General features: G+C 33.2%; 1 protein-coding gene across 1 annotated transcript; it reads left to right on the top strand.

Moving 5' to 3' along the window:
• Positions 1-4826: 4826 nt before the first annotated feature.
• On the top strand, positions 4827-6474 carry LOC145031410 (uncharacterized). Its single transcript, XM_078979954.1, has 3 exons — positions 4827-5048; positions 5867-5971; positions 6108-6474. The coding sequence occupies exons 1-3, from the start codon at positions 5034-5036 to the stop codon at positions 6294-6296; spliced, it is 309 nt and encodes a 102-aa protein (XP_078836080.1). The 5' UTR covers positions 4827-5033; the 3' UTR covers positions 6297-6474.
• The last annotated feature ends 17449 nt before the right edge of the window (positions 6475-23923 follow it).

A 23923-nucleotide genomic window follows, 5' to 3' on the forward strand; every position in this document is an offset into this window, starting at 1 on the left:
TCAACATCAATATAGGCACCTTACGTGCATGTTTAACATCCCAATTTTTAAAGCCAAAAATTTCGTTTTTTAATTAACTTATAAAATCGCTTACCAAAAACATTGTAGATATTATATCAATCCATAAAACCATAATAAACATGTCTAATATCGTATCATCAGATGGTAATAAAATCAGAGTACAATCCCAAGAATCACATAGGGCGAAAATCTGGTGTGCGTGTGATGTGCAGCTACCCCGCCGGCTCCTTCCCCTTCGCTGAAGAGGTACCTAAAATAAAACTAAAAACTATAAAGTGAGTTTCCCCATCATACCACATACCATACAATCACATAGCATACATACTGTCGGACAATTATGGGGTGCCTAACCTACCTTGTCCGACCATTATGGGGTGCCGATCTACCATGTCAAGCAGTTCTGGGGTGCTGACCTACCCTTCGGTCCTAACAACCGAACTCGGGGACCATTCCCCTCTTACTACCACTATCACATATATCATATCAGGCTAGCACATAAACATATCAGGTAGTAGTAACCTAGATGAATATCACAAAGACAATCATCTAACATACAATTCCTACTAGTGGGCCGACATTGTGGCCATAGACCCACCGCTACTGAAAGGTAACTTACCTCGTAAACTGCGTGTCGAATCTTGCGGAAAAATATTATGTAATCAACTGCTCCGATGACTCCCGGCTATCACAGTCACATTAACACTTAATCAGAGTCTATAACACAACCTAGGGTAAAATGACCATTTTACCCATTGGTCCAATTGGAACATTTAAAAAAATCCCAATCATAGCTTATTAAGCCCAACCCTCCTATGGCCCAACAATACTCCTTAAGGGCCCACTAATGGCCTAATTTTCTAAATTGGGCCCAACCCTTCAAATGGGCCTTTTCACAATTATCCTAAGTCCTTAGCCCAAAATGAAATAATCTTAAGTGGCCTAACGCTTCTAATTCCAAATTCCCAGACTCAAAACTATACTATACAGTGGGCCACAGGGCCCAACAGTCCCGGCCCAGTCCCTTAAGGCCCAAAAACCCAAAATATCCTCTCTACATGCATACGCGTGACGTACCTGGCATGAACGCCCAACGTACGCTTATAGGTGGCAATTGTTGACACGACACGACAAAAATACATGACACGAAATGAAATTGAGACGAAACTGGAATTCGAATTTGTGTTCGTGTTGTGTTCGTGTTAAGTGTAAAAAACACGATGTCGTGTCGTGTCGTGTTCGTGTTTAAAATTCGACACGAAATTGACACAATTAACATTTATTTGTTGTGCTTTTTGTGTTATATATGATTAAATATTAATTAAATAAACTAGTTTTTTTTATCATGTTATCTTTGTCGTTTCGTGTCGTGTTCTTTATTTTTTAATCGGTTCGTTTTCATGTCAGTTAAAAAAAAAACACGACATCGTGTCGTGTCGTGTTCGTGTTACATAAAACATTGTTGTGTCGTGTCGTGTCAGACAAAAACACGACACGATGGCCCGATTTGCCACCCCTACGTACGCTAGCCATGACTAAAACGGGGAGTTAACCCAGTACGCGCGACGTACCAGGGAGTACGCCCAACGTACTGGCCAGCTTCCTTGGGACTTCATTCATGACTTAATCCAGTAAGTCCTTACGTCCAACTGTAGATCCAGGTCCTTTAAGATCTCCTAAACCATAAAGTCACAAACTTTATGTTCTTGCATGCATGGTTGGGAGCGAAACATGATTTTGGTCCATTTAACAAGCTTTAAGACCAACTAGCACTTGCATGGTTGTGGCTTAACCATCAAGATCCGATTTTTATGGTTCTTAGTGCCTCTAAGAGCCCAAAAGGACAACTATTGTGATTTGAAATTGTAAGGATGCAAGAAGCCTCAACAATGGAGTCTAAAAGTAACCTTAAACACCCCCATGAACAAATCTATGCATACAATGGGCAAGTATGGAACTTGATACCTCAAAAGAGTCAGAAATGGTGTCAATCATCTGGATCTACAAGCTCTTGGTGGATCCTTTCTTCTTCTTCAAGCTTCTCACTAACACAACACACAAACACTCTGAAATGGCTTCTAAAACACAAAGGCACACAAAATAAGATAGGGTTTTCATGGTGGCTGGCTAAGAGTGAAGGGAGGCTGAACCAACATGGGTTACGTTCTTTATATAGGGGTAAAACCTAGATCTAAGGGTTTTAGGAGCTGCACACATACGCCGGGCATACTCCTAGTACGCTGGCGTACGTGCATGGCCTTCGCGGTCCTTTTCACTTGAAAGTCCCAAAGGCCCAAGTCCAACCAAACAATTCCCATAATTTAGTTAAGATAATTGCTCATATACCTGGAAAAATCTCGAGCAACATGTCTAGATAATGCATTTATAGACTTTGAACTATTGGAGGATGTAAGATTGTATCGGTTGCCTCTAAAATGTGCCCTAAACCAAGTTTCAGGATTTATACTTTGTAAGTATTCCCATACATCTTCTTTTTTCTTTCTAATTTTGTCCATGGTAACATCAAAAACATCAACTGTATACGCTTTACAGGCCTCTTAAAAAATTGCTTTAACTGTCTTACTCTATCCGTATCTAGATACTATGTTGAAATGAAAATGGACACCACATATTTCGTGATGCGCGTTAGGAAAAATGTTTGCGACAAATGTCGCTATAGATGGAGCCCTATCGGATATAATTGCAAGATCCTCTATATTGCTTATGCAATCATGTAGTTTTTGAAAAAACCATGTCCAATAATCTGTACACTCATTTTTGTATATACCATATGCAACCGGTAATATTTGGTTTTGTCCGTCCTTAGTAACTACAAGTAAGATGGTACCTTTGAACTCCCCCTTTAGGTGGGCTCCATCTACTATAAGGGTCGGCTTACAACAATCGACAAAAGATCGTACCTACAATACACTATGGATCTATTCAAATATAATGATTATAGTTAACTACATCACAAAATTAATAATAATAAAAATATAGTAATACTGATCGAACAACCAAGTGCGATATACAAGAACTCAAACCGATCTTTAGCATCTGTTTGAATATGTGTTACTGTATCGGAATTATGTTTGACCAAATTGTGGAAATAAGCTGGAAGTTTGGTAAATGAATCCTCTTTGATACTCCTTAACATCAATAGTGCATATTGAATTTCACTCCGAGCCTGATGGTACGAGATACTGATTTTCAATTATGTGTTCGCATCGTTAACAATTTCTTCTCCCCAATATACTCTACTATAGTCTTCAGTCAAAACATCAACAAGATATTCACCCAACACATTTTTGTTAGCTTGTCGATGATTAGGTTGCAACATTGTTAAAGAACAGATGTGTACATTAACAAAAAATTTCACTTGGAAAAGTCCATCATAACTTTGATTCCTTTTGCTCTTATTATCCAAGAACAATTTTTCTCAACACACACAACCTCTTACCTTGATTTGTTCAATCTACTTGTCTTCTTCTGAAAACCTTCTTCAAGATAGTTTTTTCCCATTGCCTATTTTAGAAGGTCTTTGTTTTCAAATATCTGGAGGCATTCAATCTTTTGATTAGAGTTACCCTATGTGATGTGATTTTTTCATTACCATCAACGGGACATTATGGTAGAAGGGCCATACCACAAAAAAGGTTATCATAAAACTTACGTTTAGGTTCATCACCTAACTCATCTCCATCAAAATTACTTTCTAAGTCGTTTATATCTAAATCCACATCAGCAAGATCAACAAAATCCCCATAACCATGTAGATTTTCATCTTTTTGAATCATAACTTTTTTCTTTTTAGTTTCAAGTACTCCACCCCTATTGATAACCTTAACTTCTTGTTGGGGAACGTTAACATAACAAGCACCCACGTCATTAAGATATGTAGCAACATCATCATTACCAACGTATGTGCAATTTTTAGGATACACATAGTGAATAAGTGAATGCATCACATTTACATTTTTAGCAATACAATGAAATTGAGGTACACTAGGATTCATGAAAGTACCTATTGAGTTGTTTCTCCATTTATCGCTGGAAAAATTAGCAAGCGCCTCATTTCCTCTCTCGCTATCCTTATCAGCCACCATAAACACTTTCACATCTTTTCCTCCAACCGATTTGATCATCTTGACCAACGTTCTATCATCAATGTCTTCAACAATGACTATTTAATGATTCAATTTAGGATTATGGAAGCGAAGACTAATTTTATATCTATCTAATAAATCGGTTTTCATTTTCACCAAAGATATAAAACCACTATAACTAATATACTTTGAAAATATCAAAATGAATTCAAAAATACCTCTTTGTGGACATAAATATTCAAGATTTATCCGTACAAACTCCCACCTCCCGCCAATTACAACGCAAACAAAATATTCTTTCATTTTTAATATAGAGGTTTTAAACAAATCTTCCAAAAAAAAAATAACTGGTAAATGAAATTTTTTTTCCCAAATTATATATATATCCTACTAATTTTGTAGTAAGACTTATCAATTTTGTAGTAAAAAAAATCACAAATGAGCAGCAGAAAAATTCAGATGGACTGTAGTTCAACTGCGATTTGGAGTAATTTTGTCAATTTTATACCCAACAAATTGATAATTTGTGAAAGTACAACTTTTAATGTACGTCCATGTTTTAACGATTGTACATTTGTACGTCCATGTTTTAACGATTTGTAACGACGTAAAATCACATATGACCCTTATCCATCTACAATTTTGAAGACTATTTTCGTAATGTTATTATTTTTTTTAGTTATTTCTCTCAAATTAAACTAATACTCATGTTAAACCCTAAATACGAGTGAGAGGCGTGATGATGGGTCATGGGACGAGTCTGAAACGTGGCCCAAAGTGATTGCCTTTAAATTACTTTATTAAATCTCTTTTTTCACTCCCGTTAAAACCCAAAGCTTCCCATTCTGCTGCTTTATCGATCAAGAGCAATCAATCCCAAGAGGAAACAATCGTCAGCAACAACTACGCATGGATGATTACAGGGTAAGTAGTTTCTTGATGTTTCCTTTGTCGATTTCTATCTGTTTTTTCAGTCTTCTCCCAATATCGTTCTGAAAACCCTAATTTGCGAACATTATTATGAATACTACATAAAAAAAAACCATGTTCCATGGGAATCTTAAAATCAATCCGTAAGGACGTTTTTCTTTTCAAGCATCATTAGTAATATTTAGATCAAACTAAATTCTTGGTTCTGCACATCTCCATCATTTGATTTTTATAGAGGGGATTATACGAAGTATGTAAAAAAAAAGGGAAAAGAATGTGAATACTTGATACACATATGCATATTCTAAGGTTAAGGTTGAAAGATTCAATAGAGTAGTTGAAGGATGCGAATAAATAACCATTCCACTTGCATGCCTCTAAGATGGTCTTCATATAAAAGAATGAATACAAGTCCCTTTAAGTGCAATTTGTCATTTAGAAATTAGTATACTCGTCATTTAAAAATCTTCAGACATTCGTAGCTTCAAAACTAATTTGTTCATACTGATTTGGTAACATAATTGTAAACAGACCAACCCGTTTTCAATTCGGGTAGATCGGTTAGGGTTTCAGGTTAATTAGGGACAAATTGGTAGTTAGATGATTAGATTGATGCTTCAAAGAATTTACATGCCTATGCTTAAAGTAACAGCAAATCGAATTACTGAGTTTCGCCTTCAAAGAATTTAACACTTTTTTTTTTCCCGAATTTAATATGGTATGGTTATTGGGTATTTTTTTTTGCTTGAAAAACCCCGACAATCAACACCCTCATTTATACTAAAATCAATGTCTATTTTGGTTATGTGCAGAAATACAGTTATGGGGACGAGGTTACTGTGGTTGAGGGACAGTATTCAGGAATGAAAGGACAGTATGTTCATCCAACGCATGCCATCATCTTAGCTGATGGAACGGTAATGTTAAAAATCAAACTTATTATATCTACTAATTAATTAACTGAGTGACTTGCACAGGTAATTCATGTGGATCCATGGGATCTTAATCAAACTTATTATATCTACTAATTAATTAACTGAGTGACTTGCACAGGTAATTCATGTGGATCCATGGGATCTTTGTGCTGCAGTTGATGCCACCTCAAACCTTGATTCGCCTCTTAAACAACCGGAGGTTGGCAACTCTGTTCATATAGAAACAGGAAATTACCATGCCCAAACCGGGACAACTGACAGTCTTATGGGGAAAAGGGAAACAAAAAAAAGATCCCGGAATGAGTAGTCGGTGGCTTTAATGTTAGCTATAAATTAATTTACAGTCTCTTTTTTTTCTCTTCACGTGTAAGGGAACAATAGTGTATCTCTTTGCCTTTATGCATTTTAATGTGTAGTTTTATTTGTTACTTATATTGCTAAATACAATAATTAGCAATATAATTCATTTATTTATTTTTTACAAAGTATAGTTTATTGCTATTAAACGCATTTTTCCCCTTTTAGTATCTAGTTTGTTTCCATTTTAGTTTGTTCAATTACTTGTTGAAATAAGTTGTTCTCCATATTTTATGTAGTTAAAGTTTTTTATTATAATAAAAAATAGTACCAATCTCTTCTTATCAAGGTATTTGATAAGTGATACATAAATATTTAACGTATGGAGTTGAAAGAATAATGAAATTTATTTCAAAGTATAAAACAAAAGTTACGGCGACTCAAGGTTATATATGGAAAAATGAACAGTTGACAATGGTTAAATAGTTCATTGGTTGGTAATTTTTATAGCTTACTTCCGATTGTCGGCTTTTGATTCTTTCATTTGCCATACATTAATTAATAGGGATAACTAATTAATAGGGATAACTACAGTAAAATCCTAATATTTTGGAGAAATTTTTGAAAAAGTTCCAATTTTTTTTTTAATAAAAAAACCCAAAAAACCGGATAATTTAGTTCCTTTTGACCTTTTCAGCAGGTCACACGTATGCCACATGGCATGCCAAGAGGACATTTGCTGATGTATAGTCTATGGTGCTCAAGTGGCATGAGTAGGATCTTGAATATGAAAAAATCGGATTTTTTGAGGGAATGGGATTCGAACCAACGACCCGTCATAAAGAAAAAAACCACCTTTCCACAAGGTTAGAACAAATTTTATGATTTTAATCCTCAAACTTGGTATATAACGTTATAAACACATAAGACTATGATTTTCCAAGGAAAAAGAGATAGTGAGAATCGGACGCACAGCCTCTCACACACAAACCACCAACCTTCCCATCAGGCTAGAAATCACTTTCTTTAATCATTCCTCAAAGTAAATATATAATGTATAAAAAGCATAAGCCTTAAATACATTTATTAGTATTATTATTAAAAACGTAAATAATTTTAATATATATATAAACTTATTTTTTAGGTTTTTATATACTGCTTTACAAATTTATGTATTTTTTTAAGTATTTTTATATATTATTTTACATATTTTATTTATTTTAAATGTATAAATATATTTTTTACAAAATATTAAAATTATTTACGTTTTTAATAATAATAATAATAATAATAATAATAATAATAATAATAATATATTTTTTTTGCAAAATAAGAATACTAATATATTTTTGCAAAATATTAAATTAAGTTTATATATTTAATACGTAAAAAAAATAAGTTTATATATTTTTGCAAAATATTAAAATTAATTACGTTTTTAATAATAATAATAATAATAATAATAATAATAATAATAATAATAATAAATGTATTAAAGGCTTATACTTTTATACATTATATATAGTTTTGAGGAGTAAATGCATAGCTTGTCTTCTAGCCTACTAGCCTAATGGGAAGTTGGTTGGTTTGTTTATTAGAGTTTGTGGGTTCGAATCATATTGCCTCATTTTTCTAAAAATAAATTATTTTTTCATATTCAAGATTAACTTGCTGATGTGGCATGCCATGTCAGCACCCCTATCAGCATATGTCCAGTTGGTACGCCATGTAGCATGAGTAACCTGCTGAAAAGGTCAAAAAGAACTAAATTGAAGGAATTATCCGGTTTTTTGGGTTTTTTTATTAAAAAATTTTTTTTGGGGATTTTTTCAAAAGTTTCTTCAAAATATTGGGACTTTACTGTAGTTATCCCTAATTACTACTAACTTTATATAATAAACTGATAGTTTTGTCATTACTTTGTATTTAATGTTCCATTAAATGCTTAGTTGGCTAAGTAATAATGAGGGAGTATTATGATAAAAATGTTATTTATTTTTAGAAGTGGACTATTATTTTGGGACAACCTAAAAAGAAAACATGAACTATAATTTTGGGACGAAGGGAGTAACATATTGTTGATTTAATAACAATGTTTATAATTGAAAAGTGGTGCACTTGAAAAATTTTCTTTTATGGGGACTAAATTTCAATCCAAAAAACTATTAAATATAAAATAATCTTAACATGAGTTAATAGAAAATTTGAAATAATAGTAAATTGTTGAAATCGTCCTAAAGGTTTGGTCAAAATTACATATTTGGTCTTTAATTTTTTTTTCTACACTTGGATCGTCTTTGTGGTTTGATTTTATTGCGTTTTTCGTCCCTTATATATATAAAGTTACGGACCAAATGTGCAATTTTGACCAAACCATAGAGTCGAAAAACACAATAAAATCAAAACATAAGGAGCACTTGAAAGTTTTCTTTTATTGGGACTAAATTTCAATCCAAAAGACTATTAAATATTAAATAATCTTAACATGAGTTAATAGAAAATTAGAAATAATAGTAAATTGTTGAAATCATCATAATTGTTTGGTCAAAATTACATATTTGGTCTTTAATTTTTTTCTACACCTGGATCGTCTTTGTGGTTTGATTTTGTTGCATTTTCCGTTCCTTATATATAAAGTTATGAACCAAACGTGCAATTTTGATCAAATCATAGAATCAAAAAACACAATAAAATCAAACCATAAGGACAATCTAAGTGCTAAAAAAGTTGTGACCAAACATGTAAATTTTACCAAACCATAAGGATGCTTTTTAGTAATTTACTCTAGAAGTTAACAAAAAACTTGAAAATGAATGCAAGATCAAAAAAAGTCTTATACTAAAAACATATAATTATGTTTGAAAAAAATAACAATTTTGATGATTTTGATTGATTTGACCTTTTTGACATTTTTTGTTTTTTTAGACAATATACTAATATTAAGCACTAATATGAAACACTAAAAACAAAAAGATAAAGGTTTTTGTCTGTGGTTCCAACTATTCGTGGTCAAGTAAATACATAAAAAAATTGACAATTTTAGACGTTTTAGTAAATTTGTTGATTTATTTTTTGTCATTTGGATGCGTTAAAAATGAACAAAAAAAAACTTTATAATGATACGAGAGTTGTATAGCATGAAGTATAAATAATCTTGAAAATAATGATAATTTTGATCTTTTTGGTGAGCATTTTAACAATGTTGGTTATTTTTTTTTATCAATGTTGTTTTGCATCTAATAGCATCCTATTTTTCTCACTTTTTATTTAGATTTGGTTTAGTGAAAAAAGATTACAAATTATCTAAAACTAAAGTACATTGCTATTTGATTATGTGTGTAAAATATATAAAGATTTTTTATTTTAAAGCCCGCATCTAGTTAAACAAATATGAAAGATGTCATTAGGCATCTTCATATAGTACAAAAAACAAACATTAAAAAAATACCCATTGTGCATAAATGATCACGTATATTAAAAATCATAATTTAAAAGTAACATTATCCATAAATCGAGCTTTAAACGTACATGGGCTAAAATTAGAAAACAAATATCACACGATACTTTTAATATAATTAGCTAAGACTACAAAAGAAAAACATATGCAAGAACACATAAAACCAATGATCTGAAACCTCACCTATCATAAGGACTGTGATCAGGAAGACAAGTACAAATTTTTATCATATATTTCACAAGTAGAAAAGTGAATCAACTTCTTATTATACAACAGTACCTAACCTAAAAAGTGAAAACAACAACAAACATCGTTAATGTATGTATTGTTGAGCACATATTATCTTTTGGATTGTATACCCACTATATATTGTACATAAGATCAGGGCATTTTAAATATACAAATCAGGAGAAAACCGGACTTGTATAAAAAAATGATAGAGCAAGTTGGCAAGAAACATGTTGCTTCATAAGGGGAATGGGCTGCTAATTTTGTTGGGAATTTTCCTTGTTGATCTTTCTGAGCCATTGGCATAAAGATAAAAAAAGAAAATGTTTAGTTATAAATATACATTTATTGGTTTAAAAGTAGCAAAAAACAATACTTTTAATTAGGGATGAGCAAATGGACCGGGTAACCGGCCGGAACCGGTACCGGAACCGAAACCGGCACCGGAACCGGAACCCAATGGAACCGGTCGGGCCGGGACCGGGACGTTATTTTTGTAGATTTTTGGAACCGGGAACCGGTAGGAACCGGAACCGATATAACCGGAACCGTATGATGTTATTTTTCAAGGACCGGTTCCAACATTTGAAGACACGACAAGAACCGGTAGGAACTGGGAACCGGTAGAACCGGACCGATAGAACCGCCGGGCCGGTTCGGTTCTTGATTTTGGCCGAAGCCGGTTCCCGGTTCCGGTCCGGTTCCGGCCGGTTCGGTCCTTTTGCTCATCCCTACTTTTAATGTTTAGACTTTAGATGCCAAGCCAATTCCCCACTCAAACTTGTGATGGAGAGATTTAATGATAAAACCATAGTAACATTAGAAATAGAATATGTTTACGTTACCAAAGGGATTGTAGCCCAGCGGTATCAGGTGGTGCCCTCCCTCTTTGAGGTCGAGGGTTCAAGTCCCGTCATGAACATAGGTGGAATAGGTGTTGTTAGCTTAGGAGTAGATTAGATTTGCCGGTTCAAAAAAAAAAGAATATGTTTATGTTGGTTTTTGGAGAATTAGAAATTTAGAAAATAAATAGAAGCACTACCACCTATCATAATCCCATAATCCAATTTTAAATTATAAAGAACAATATAACATTATTATCTACTCAAATCCATATTGGAACCAGACATAAGCAAGCATAAAATAAAGTAAAAATAATAATAATAATAATTTAGTGTCAAATAAAGAACCAACATTTCAACCTTTCAAGAGGTGTTTTAATTTGAATTTAGGGTGCAAAATAGTATTTCTTCCTACTTCAAGATTTAAGTAAGTTATATTAAATTCCTCAAATAAAACAAATTAAAAGCATAACCGCATTAAGTAACTACAAACTATAGTATAACAATGACTAACCTTTGACTTTATTAAGGTATTCTTTTTACCTTTCTGGTTACGTACATCCCACATCATGTATGAAAATGATGCTGATCTTGGAGGATGTAGGTTGGATAGAAAGAGTACCACTGGAGGATGCCAATTTCTTGATGGCAAACTTGTCAGTTAGCAATCCAAGAAGAAAACATGTGTCTCCTTTTCAACAGTTGAAGCTGAGTATATTGTTGCAATCTCATGCACTTCCCAGGTCATATGGATTTATAGTCAACTGCGTGACTATGGCTTGAACATGAAACGAATCCCACTATATTGTGACTCCGAAAATCCATTCGCATCTGTCACAACCCAGTGCAACACTCAAAAACGAAACACATAGCACTGAGGTATCATTACATCAAGGATCATGTGGAAGATGACAACATTGAAATCCATTTTGTGAGATCTGCTGATCAGTTAGCTGACATATTCACGAAAGACTTGCCTGAAACAACCTTCAATAGAATCCTTCAAGGTCTAGGAATAATGGGAGTTGAATCAGTTCCGAAACCACTTTTCGCACTCATAAATTTACAACTGCGACTTGGTGCGAACGCTCGCAGTGATTCGTAGTCTACTTTGACGCTGTGAATCGGTGTGAACGTTCGCAATGATTCATAGTCAATTGTTCATGTGTGGTTCAGTTCTTCCTGTATCCTTTTGTATATTATGTATATTATTGCTTATCATGGTTTCGTTTTTTCATATTTTCTGTTTTTAATTCATTTTCAAAAAATCCAAAATTTCAAAAATAGTTTATGTCTTTCTGTTTTTATTTCTTTTTCAGAAAAACAAAAATACAAAAATATTTTTCTTTGTGTTTATTTTCTAATATTTCTTCTATTTTCACAAAATTCTAAAAATACCAAAAATATTGTTGAGAAGTTCATGAAAGCTCACATTCGCAGTTACTCTCAGTTCACATGATGGGGCAGGTATAGATATCTTTACCTATGTACTAGCTAAGTGTCCCTAGAAGCATATTGTTGCATGTTGTCCTAAGCCTCAACAACTCTATGCTGAAGGCTTAATGAATCGATTCTACCAATTGTTTCTTCCCAATCAGACTGTTAAGTTCACATAAGTCATGAGCTAACTTACTCTTCTCACATTGAGTTAAGAGTTATTTGCTTTGTCACTTTCGCATAGCAGATGTACATTTGCTTCTCTGGAACCACCTCCAAATTTCTCCATCTCTTTCGCTTTCATGAATGTAACCCTTGAGACTCTCAGTCATTACCACTGAGGTTTACGGTTACACAACATTTGTGTTAATGATCTTAGTTTAGTTTCACAACAAACTAAGTGAAACCCAAAATCCAACACACTTTAATGAATTGATGGTGAATAAATAAACGATTCAACACTTTTCACTAAGGCACTTACGAAAGTCCGCTTTCGTAGTCTATTCCAAGGAATCTCTTTTTCTTTTGCGAGATCTTTATGAAATGCTCTAGTCCTAAGACATTTCTTCACATAAGATCTAATTGTTTTTTTTAGATTTCTCAAATTAACCAAGTCACTGAAATAATTTCAAACCTACTTGTTATTATGACTACATTGGTCAGACAAGTACTTCATCCAACTTTCGTACTTATATCAAGTTTCGTAGTGTGATTGAAGATGAATCCAATTTTAAAGCCTAATCAAAAGAAGCCTTTCAATGTTTCCTAATAAACAATTGATCGTATTTCAAAGGGATACCCCACAGACACTTCTCAGTCTCTCTTAACTTTGAAGGAAAAGATTCATGCCTGGGATCCACTACTTCGTGTCTTATTAGACATCACTAATATCCCATAAATTAATTTTGCTTTATTTCTGTATCTTTGGCACACTCTTGGATGAAGATCCTTATGATTTTCCAAAGTCTGGTTCGTGGTTCTCATACTTCATTTGAATTTCACAGATCTATCAAAACAGTCTAAATCTGAAAATTCACGTTTTGCTGCGAAAGTGTTAACACGGCAATGACTGCGAAAGGGGGAATTTCAAACGACTATATTTGAAGAGATAAGATTTGATTTGGGCGCGTGAAGATTTGAACAGACAGCTACTTTTACGCCGCCTGACACATGTTTCTGACGTCAACAGTTTTTAGCCACACTTTTACAGGCGACCTTATAGTAACCGATGCACTCTCTCCGGATTTCTCTCACCAAACAAATCGTATAAAAGGGTTTTGGCGCTTCATCTCTCCTCACCACTCGCAGGTACCCCGCTGAAAAACTTCATCCTGTAGTGGCCATGTTGAACAGATTAGAGGGTGTTTTGGTGTCTCCAGACCATCCGAAACAAGGGGGAGAAACAACGAAACCTCCCACAGGCTCCTCAGGTAATGATGAGGAGATACCAAAGGCGAATGAACCGAAGGTTAATGAAACTTCAAGTTCAACGGGTAAAGGCAAGGTTAGGGAGGATGATGATGAAGAAGAAGAAGAAAACAAAGCTGAGAAGCTTAAGCGTAAGGCTCGTGATGAGGTCTTGAATGAGAATGCTCGCATTGCGAGAAAGGCTGAAGAGAAAGAACGGGCTGAATGTGAAGCACATGCTACTTTGAAAAGCCGAAAAGCCTTATTTCTGGTATGGACTATGGAACATATTGTGAATGAAACGATTGAATATCCAAACATTCATTGGACCGAAACTCTTTCCTCGTTCGAGTTAGATAATATCGTTGATTCGCAGTTCGATATGCCTATGACTACAAAAGCCTTCCTCTTCCGATGCTTTGATCCAATAGCGAACGTAGGTCCATCCAATGCGAAAGCAAATAAGTCTTTGTTGGAGTTCTATCTCTAGCGTGGAAAGCCTCAATACGAAACATGGAGTGCTCAAAAGATCACAACGGTGAAGGTTATCGGGACAATAAAGACAGGGAGTTTCACCCAACGTCAAATTCAAGACAGCAAGTAGTGAATTAAGATTGTCATGAATTGGATTGTAGATTGTCTAAGGAGGTTAGACATAGCAATTAAATTGATACATCGTTCACGAGTACTTAGAAATGGAGATTTAAGTATTGGATAAACCCATGCTCTGAGATTTGCTTCATGGGTTCTATCATGAGCAATTCTAAGATGATAATATTTTATATTCTTAAAGTTGAGATATATAAGTTGTAATTTACACGTCGGTTGTACATTGGTATTACGAAAACATATTAATAACATGAAATTATAAAACGTACTGTCATGTATTAATTGGTGAGTAAAAGATACAAGCATATGAGTCAAAGTTTATTCGTTCCTTTTATCTTAACGGGAAAAGCAATATCTTTGGGACCCTCGATGATTTGTTGTCAACGTCTGAAGTGCTTGGCATAGCCCTGAATCAATTGACGTGTTCCCGACTCAACCGAACAATCTACACTCGAACTTGACATCCATTCTCAACATCAATCAAGAGTAAAAAAAATCAAATACATCAATTTTTCACTTTCGATACCAAAAATCTCAACATCTAATTTTGATTCAAGCATCCAACAACCAATTTCAACTTCTAGTCATTGAATCACAACCAAAAAATCAACTTTGACTTTTAGTTTGACTCTTCCATTGAATCGACTTCGTAACATCACAATCAAAATTTCCGTTCCAGTTCTTCTTTCTGCTCAAAAATTGACACCAAAACATCTCAATTTCAACTTGAAATTTTCTTTTCGTTGAAGAGCGTGAATTATGAGCGATGAATAGTAACGAAAGAAAAGAATATGTGAATAAATAGTGCTTTGCTTGGGCTTAATAGAATAAAAAGTAATGAGATTTTAATAATGGACTTGGATTTGGGCTTCAATTATGTGAATCGAATTTTGGATCAAATGAACAGTGGCTCGAATTTTAGTTTTGGGCTTTAAAATTTGAATCAAATAGAAATTTTGATTTGTTTTGAATTTTGAGTAAACTTGGATCGTTCATCTTCGGATCTTCAAAAAATATTAGTTATCGAATTCAACAAGAATTTTTCGAAATCTAGTCAAGAATTTGTGAAACCTTCTTGAAAATCCTTTTTCCATTTGCAATGCATGAATTGAACATCGAAGATTTAGGTTCCTTGGTTGGAATCAGGAAATCCCCAAATTGCACATTGTACCACCCATGATGCACATTGTACCATCCATGGAACTTCTTCTCATTTCTACAAGATCTAACTTCATCTTCATAACGAAGTTGAGAATCTTAAACAATTTTGGGTTTGGAATTCGAAATCATTGCAAGATTTGATGATTGTTGCTTAGAAACCCAAATTTTCTTCATTGATTTCGACTTCAAAATGACATTTGAATAATTTTGTTTAGAAACCCAAATTTTCTTGTTTTTTATATTCTTCTTCTTCCTCTTCATCTTTTTAGATCTTGAAGTTTTGATTTCAAGAACAACCTCATTCTTCTCAACTTCAACTTTGCAATTTTGAATCAAATCTTTTCGAGTTTGATACATTTGAACATCTTGGATTGAAGGCTTTCAATATTGAACCATTCCTTCAAACAAATCACAAGAATACAAACAATCATCGATTTGAAATCTAATTGAACAAAAAAAATTCACAACATCATGAGATTAACATTGAATTCCCTTGTCATGAACATCTGGGTAAAGTGCAAGCGTATTGACACCATATTTGCATTCATCAAGATGAATTACTTTAATGACTTCATCTTCTTTCTTCTTCCTCCTTCTTTCATGATAAGTTGTAACCAAACGATTAAGCAACACTTTATGATTATCATGATCAAAAGGATAAAAAATCATCTTTCCATGTTCATATTTTTCACCACAACAAATGAGTGAATATTCTTTAAGATATTCGTTTGTAAAACAATGGACAAGTCCTTAAAAACTATATGGATATGGATCATCTCCATGAAATACAAGCCATCTTTCACATGATTCTTTTTCCATTTCGAATAAAAATGAAAAGATCACAATAAATTGAATATTTCTAGAGAGACAAAGTGAATTTGAATGAAATCTCTAGAGAGAGAAAGCAAAATTGATCAAAATTCTAGAGAGAGAGAAAGTGATTTCGACATGACTTCTAGAGAGAGAAAGTGAAAATCACATGAATTCTAGAGAGGGAAAATCAAATTTGAATCAACATCAAAGAACATTCGATTTCTAGAACCAAAATACTCTAAAAAATGAACAACTCACAACAATTTATGATTCACCAAATCATGTTGTCATTATGGATCAAAATTTTGAAAACTTCAAGAACACTTCAAGAACATCCGCTCTGATACTAATTGAAGTGTGTTAGAAATGATTACGAACACAAATGATTAAGATGATCAAAGTTGTAAATGAACACAAGATGTAAATAATATATGTTCGCTCGATTATGTATGAATGAGTACACGAGTGAAAAGAATACAAGAGAAAAATACACCAAGTGTTTGAACGTTACTCTACTCTATGCACCTATCCTATTTATAGGGTACATCTGACTTACAAAAAAATGCAAGGACTAAACATCTAAGTATCGATATAACAATGCCTTGTAAAATAGATAGAGAGTTGAAGTCATAATGATTTCGACTCCTTATAGACTTTGACACTTTGACTCATCACTATACACATTTGGCCCCTACATGTAAGAACGAGGACAATTTTCACCGTTAAGATTGAAAAAATAAATGGTCAAGATTTGATTTTATTTATATTCAAAATCTCACGAGATGATATGACATTTTGGTAATTAATTGCGAAAATTTTATAATTTTTAGGGAAGGTTAATTGTCTGGAGGGTATAAGTGACCAAAAAAAGATTAAAAGAAAAAAAGAAAAAAGAAAAGGAAAATCTGGTCATCTGGCAACTCCATGCATTGACATGTGCCCCCACCCCAACATGACAACATACTTTTGCATCAGATGGGCTGCTGGCATCATGAAGATCGAATGAAAGCATATGGATTATCTACAAGTCACAACTAGGATGTAATTTTGTTCTCCTAAGAAGAGAATAAGCGAAGGAGATTGTATCGTTCCATCAACAAACACAATGACATCAGTAAGATTGACATAACTTATTTTTTCTTTTATGAGGTCCTCTATCGACAATAACCTCTTCCCCTTCATAGTATTTATGCACAAGTATGTGAAAGAATGTTGCTTATTTGGGAAAATGGAGTAAAAGAATTTTGTTGGTTGAGGAGAAAATAGAAAAGGGCCTCACAGATACATTATTTGTTTAGTTGTAGAAAAAGAAATAGCTTAAACACAGTAGATATCCACTAACGGATGGGAAAAAGATGTTGTATTAAACTTTTTTAGATTTAAATTCAGTAAACTTGGTCAAAGAATATTCATTAATTCAGTTGGGATGTGAAATTGTTAACACATTGAGCATTGTTTCTAGCAAGATGTCTTAGTCTATTTAGAGGTTTAATGGAATCAAAGGGTTAATTCAATTTTTTTCATTATGTTATTACTCTTTAAGGTCAAACTAGACCTACTATTATAAATCATGATAATAAATTATTGAAAGTGACTAACCAATACCCTAGTTGAAACATAAGTGATAAATGTAGTGTTGTGCTTATAACAATAGAATCAAACGCATTATGGTTTAAGAACTTAAAGCACATATGAAATCCGCGATATGTAGATGATAAATTGGGGAAAGTGAGTAAACAATAACATTGTTATATGTAGGTGAGGAATGTATGTGTTGTGATTATAACCATAGAATAAAATGCATAGTAGTGTTTTTCAAAACATAAATTTTAATCCAAAAGCGTAGATGGAATCACCGATAGTGGTAGAGTTTGAAAACACACATAATTAACAACAAATGCAAAGCGTTGTTGTTAGAGATTGTTTTCTCTTTACGTTGTTGTTGGATATTTTTTTCTCTTTGGCGATTTTTTGCACTGAATGATAAGTTTTAGGAAAAACTATCTTTTCATGGGAATTAAAAATAAAATTTTAAAATTTAAATTTATAGGCAATATATTTATGTATTACATATTTTTTTGGGGCCACGTATGATAATGTTAACTTTGTATATTGTGTGTATCCAACCCAAGGTTTAAAACAAAAAGTAGTCCATTTAAAACTTAATTGTTTATTATAGCATTTAATGGTTGTTTCTTCTGATCATTGTAGCGTACTTTGAAAAATCTACCCCAATTATAGCAAGTAAGGGTTGCAACCCATGTGAAGCACGAATCATAAATGATTAAATGAAAAAAATAACAACATACTTTTGTGCATATGTTTACTATATCATCCTACTTTTAACTTTTCTTATTAACTTGAAAGTCTACCATAATATTTTTTTCTTACACTAGTATATATAAAAATATTTCTATAAAAAATGTTAGTTTATCGGTATTTTTAGTTTTTATAATTTTCCGTGTTATATTTTTTTTTACTAAATGAGTTCTACTTCATATTTTGTTGTGTTTGTAATCGGTAGGAGGTGAGAGATAGTTGAGTCTCAACTAATATATGTTTGGACACCTGGGGGATTTTTAGAATATGCAATTTTGGTGTGACTTTTTTGGAGTATATTAACTATTTTAGTGAATTTTTATATTTGGTGAAAAGGAAGCTTGGTTTGTTAAATAAATCTAATATTAATCTTCCTTGTTAACATCCTAAAATGCATTATTATATAGCCATAATTGATGATGGTAATGTTAGACACTTGATCGATGTAATTAAAGCGGTTGAAGGAAAACATATGAATGTGTATGTGGTGGTTGATGAAGATGATGCTTCTAAAGAAAAAAATGATAGAGGATTAACATTTGCTTCAAACATATTCAACAGAAAAGAGAGCAACAATACAATAAATATTTTTATCACCCCGAGTGAAACTACAACTTATGTCGACCATTTGATAGTGCAAAAACTAACTTAAAATATATTAGGAGCAATACACCACAAACAACTACAACTAAATGAATATCGAAGACTCTTTTATTAATTTTCCTTTGTGAAGAAACAAGGATGGCAGTGAAGAAGAACATCACACTTTGATTTATTTTGTGAAAAAACCGCACCTTGATTTTTTTTGTGAAAAAAAAAAGCAGACAGACAGGGGGAAGAAAAAAAATGTTTCCTTGATTTTAGTTGTTTCATTTCTTTATTATAGGAAACAATAAACAATTTTAAGCAAATATTGGAGCAAAATAAAAAAAATCAACGACACACATACTCCTACAATTTTGGTTGTAGGAAATTGTTTTTCAAAAATCCAATATTGAGGGTTAAATAGGACGGTTTTTACTGATTTTAAGGCGTTTGATTGGTCTGTTTGAAAGTCTGTTTTTGCAAACCGGACAGTTTTTATTGGTTCGACCCGCCATATCTAATGTTGACTCTTTAGTTTTTTCGAATTCACTTAATTAGACGATGAAAAAAAGGTTCCTAGAAGGTATTCAGTTTAGTTTTATATATGTTTGTTAGTTTTATAAACTCTCATTTTTAAGTATTCACAGTTTATCATTTTCATACACAGCTACCATGCATTATCCCATTAAGCCCTAAAAGGTTGATTTTAGATGTACATTCCTAAGATTGAAAATTGACCGAAAGTACAGTTCTTGCATTTAACAGTAATATTAATCTTGAAATCCTATTTAGTAAGTACTTGGACAATATAGTTTGCTTTTCCCCTCCTTAAGGCATTGTATTGTGATAATCTACCCAATTTAGAAAAACACTGCACTTGCGATATTTTGCTCATTAAGATGTTGTACTTTAAAAACTATATCCAATTTTGACAATGAAAATTCCTTTGTATTTGGAAATTCTTGCTATAAATGGGTACATTTTCCAAAACAAAAATTCGTAATCTGAAGTTGGATCAAATAGTTTGAAACATAGTCACATAGATCGCCATATGAGTAACGATCCCCGTTCCCAAACGTAGTTCGATTGCATTCCAATCGGTGGCCGAAACGCTCTCTGATACGTGTTCCCTCCGATCCCGTCTAATCTTCAATTCGGTCCTGGAAGCATGAAATCAGCGATCCTGATTGCACAAAAACGTGATTAGGATCACCAATTTTGGACTTGGGGTCGCCGATTTTGGTTTGAGCGGGAAAGTACTTCTCCCAGAAAAAACGACGTTTGACTCTACGATAAAGTCATCATCCAATCGATTCCTGGTATGTTTCTTCAATTCCTACTGTCGACTCTTCCATTAAATCTCGATGCCAATAACTATTTAACATGGCTCTTATCCCACATCACTACTCACCGGTTCACCCATTATTCTAAGTCGATTACTCTATTGTGGTTCTTTTTCTGTTACTCTTCTTCATCGCACAGTCGACCCTTTCCACTATATTGTTTCTTTATTGATTTTCTTGGTGTCAAAATGGTGTTTGGCAAATCTTTTAACCGCATAGAAGATAGTGAAACACAACCACCACCTGAAGCTTTTGTTGATCTTGAGAATGAGGACCAAAGAGCATTAGGTACATTAGGAAGCAAGAAAACGAATAATAAGGATGCTAGCAGGCCTCTGTTGGAAGAAGTCACTTTTACTGGTTCTGAAACTGGTAAAAATTCAGGGGTGTGGGGGGGGGGGGGGCAAAGATATGGATTTGCAAACACTGCAAAGTCCAGAACACAAGCTCCTATACTAGAATTCACACACATTTCTTTGAGGCTCAACCTGGGAAGACTATAGAAATAAGAAGTTGTCCAATTATGATTAAGGACCGGGAAAAGCTACAAAGACTTTTGAGCAAGGTTAAAAAAAGATGAGAGCGAAGGTGTTTCAAAATCTTTGAAGATTTCTATACTTTCGAAAAAAGCAACATCAAAAAAAGGAATTGAGGAATCTTTTGGTCTTATGGAGTGAAATGTGGTTGACATGAAAATAATTAGAGGATTGTGTGCTAATGGTATCTCGTTTATTCTCTTGCGGAATCCACAATTTATTGAAATGCTCAATGCACTCAAGAAGGCACCAGAGGGATACAAACCTCCGTCTAGTGAAAAAACAAGAACCGTATTGTTAGATGAGTGCATGAGAGATGTTGAGAAAGACCTAACTCAAGTCAAAGATAATTGGTACATGCAAGGGGTTTCTATAGTTTCTGATGGGTGGTCTAATGTCAAACATAAGCCACTCATCAATGTTCTTGCGGTGAATGTCCGGGGTGCTATGTTCATGTACGCGGATGATTTCTCGGGGGTCGAAAAAACAGGAGTGGAAATCTCTAAGTATCTTCTTGGAGCTATCGATGAGGTTGGACCGAGCAACGTTTTGCAAGTGGTCACGGATAACGAGGGTAATTGCAAAGCCACCGGAAGAGAAGTCGAGAAGGTATACAAACATGTATTTTGGTCACCTTGTTGCGTACATACTCTAAATTTGATTTTCAAAGAATTCTCAAATGAAATAATAGTTTTATCTACTATATATAAAAAGTAACCAGTTTTAAATAATTGAAGAGGAGTTTTAATAGTTTCATTAGCAACATTTTCATCACATCGTTTATTTCTTTGAATGATACATTTTTCACCAAATGCCGATTTTACTTTCATTTCTAAAGTCAATTCGTTTGCATAATCTAAAGCCTTTCAAATCATTTTTCTCTATATTTTTCAAAGAAACACAATAGTCCAATGTATTTCAGCAGTGGTTCACAAAACCAAAAATCTGATTGTTCAACAATAGAGAAGTCTAGAATCCGTATACAGAATTGAAGAATGGAGAGGAAGAAGATCAGAAATTTAACTGTCGTGTTATTTTAGGTGTTGCGATTAGCTTAGCCGGTTAACACTATACATGGACTCAAAATTTGGTTAAATGGGCCCTCTAGAAATGGGGTCCCTAAGCCCTAACTTTGTTTGTATACACCTAAAGCTGGCCCTGCATATCTTTACTGTTTTTTTTTTTGTATGTAATAGTATATGAAAAGTGGTTTGATGAAGGCAAGTTTAGGAAGAGACGAGGGGCTATGTGGAGCTTGATTGTTTATGACGTAGGATCAACCACTTGAAAGATTTATTAAAAATGATACACCAAAGTTTAATAAAAGAAAAAAAAAGAAATAAATTAGATAATGTGTGATTAAAAATTATGTAATTAACATAAAAATGATATGTTTATCACCACCACCACCTACCACTATCACCACCCAACCACCACCACCCACCACCACCACCACCACCTAACCACTACCACCCACCTACACCACTCATCACCACCACCAACAACCACTACCTACCACCCATAACTACCCACCACCACCCACCCACCACTACCAACCGCCACCTGCCACCACCACTCATCACTACCCACCACCACCAATATTTATTTTTGCGGTTTTGACTGAATAATTTCTTTTGTGTAGTTAATCACATGTGATTATATGTATATAACCACATATGTTTTGAGGTGCACAAGATTAACTTTTCCCTTCTCGATTCAATAGTTGTGCTCATGTACTTAATCAGATACGATTATATATATAATCACATGTGATAAATTACATGAGAACTATTGAATCGACAAAGCAAAAATGAATTATGTCCACATAAATCATATGTTATTATATGCATTTAATCACATATTATATATGTGGACAATATTTATCTTTGAGTTCTCGATTTAATAGTTGTTCTTGTGTATATAATCATATATGATTATATGTATCTTATATAATCATATGTGGTTATATGTATCTAATCACATATGATTTATATAGACAATATTTATTTTTGCGGTTTCGACTGAATAATTGCTTTTGTGTAATTAATCACATGTGATTATATGTATGTAATCACATATGATTTGAGGTGGACAAGATTTATTTTTTTCTTTCTCGTTTTAATAGTTGTGGTCAAGTACTTAATCACACGCAATTATACATATAATCACAGGCAATTATACATATAATCACATGTGATAAAATACATGAGAACAAGCATTCAATCGACAAAGCAAAAATGAATTATGTCCATATAAATCATATGTTATTAGATACATATAATCACATGTGATTATATGCATTTAATCACATATGATATATGTGGACAATATTTATCTTTGTATTCTCGATTCAACTATTGTTCTTGTGCATATAATCACATGTGATTATATGTATGGGTAAATGGCACAAAAAACATTCTTTTTACACAGAAATTCGATTTTGACACCGTGTTTTTTTTGTATCAATTTTGACACTGTGTTTTCCAATTTGTTACAATTTTGACCACTTGACTGGTTAACCAGGTTGCATGCTGATGTGGCATGATGACGTGTCGGTTTTGATGATGTGGCATGCTGACATGATATGTTGACGTGTCAAAATTGAATTTTTTTTTCTCACAAAAAACACTAAGTTTTCATTTTTTTTCGATTTTGACACTAAGTTTAATTTTTTTTTTCAACTTTGACACTACGTTTTTTTGTTCCAAATCGAACATCATTTTTTCCAATTTTGTTTAATGTTGACAATTTTCTATTTGAAACCGTATAAATATTTTTTAATACATTCAAACCGTATAAATATGTTTTTTTCATATAAAAACCATAGTTTTGTATAAAAACATTTTTTTTACACTCAAACCATATTTTTATGTATAAATATGTATTAGTTACATAAAAAT

Source organism: Lactuca saligna, chromosome 2 (assembly GCF_052625555.1).
Source record: "Lactuca saligna cultivar CGN05327 chromosome 2, ASM5262555v1, whole genome shotgun sequence".
Taxonomy (NCBI): Eukaryota; Viridiplantae; Streptophyta; class Magnoliopsida; order Asterales; family Asteraceae; genus Lactuca; species Lactuca saligna.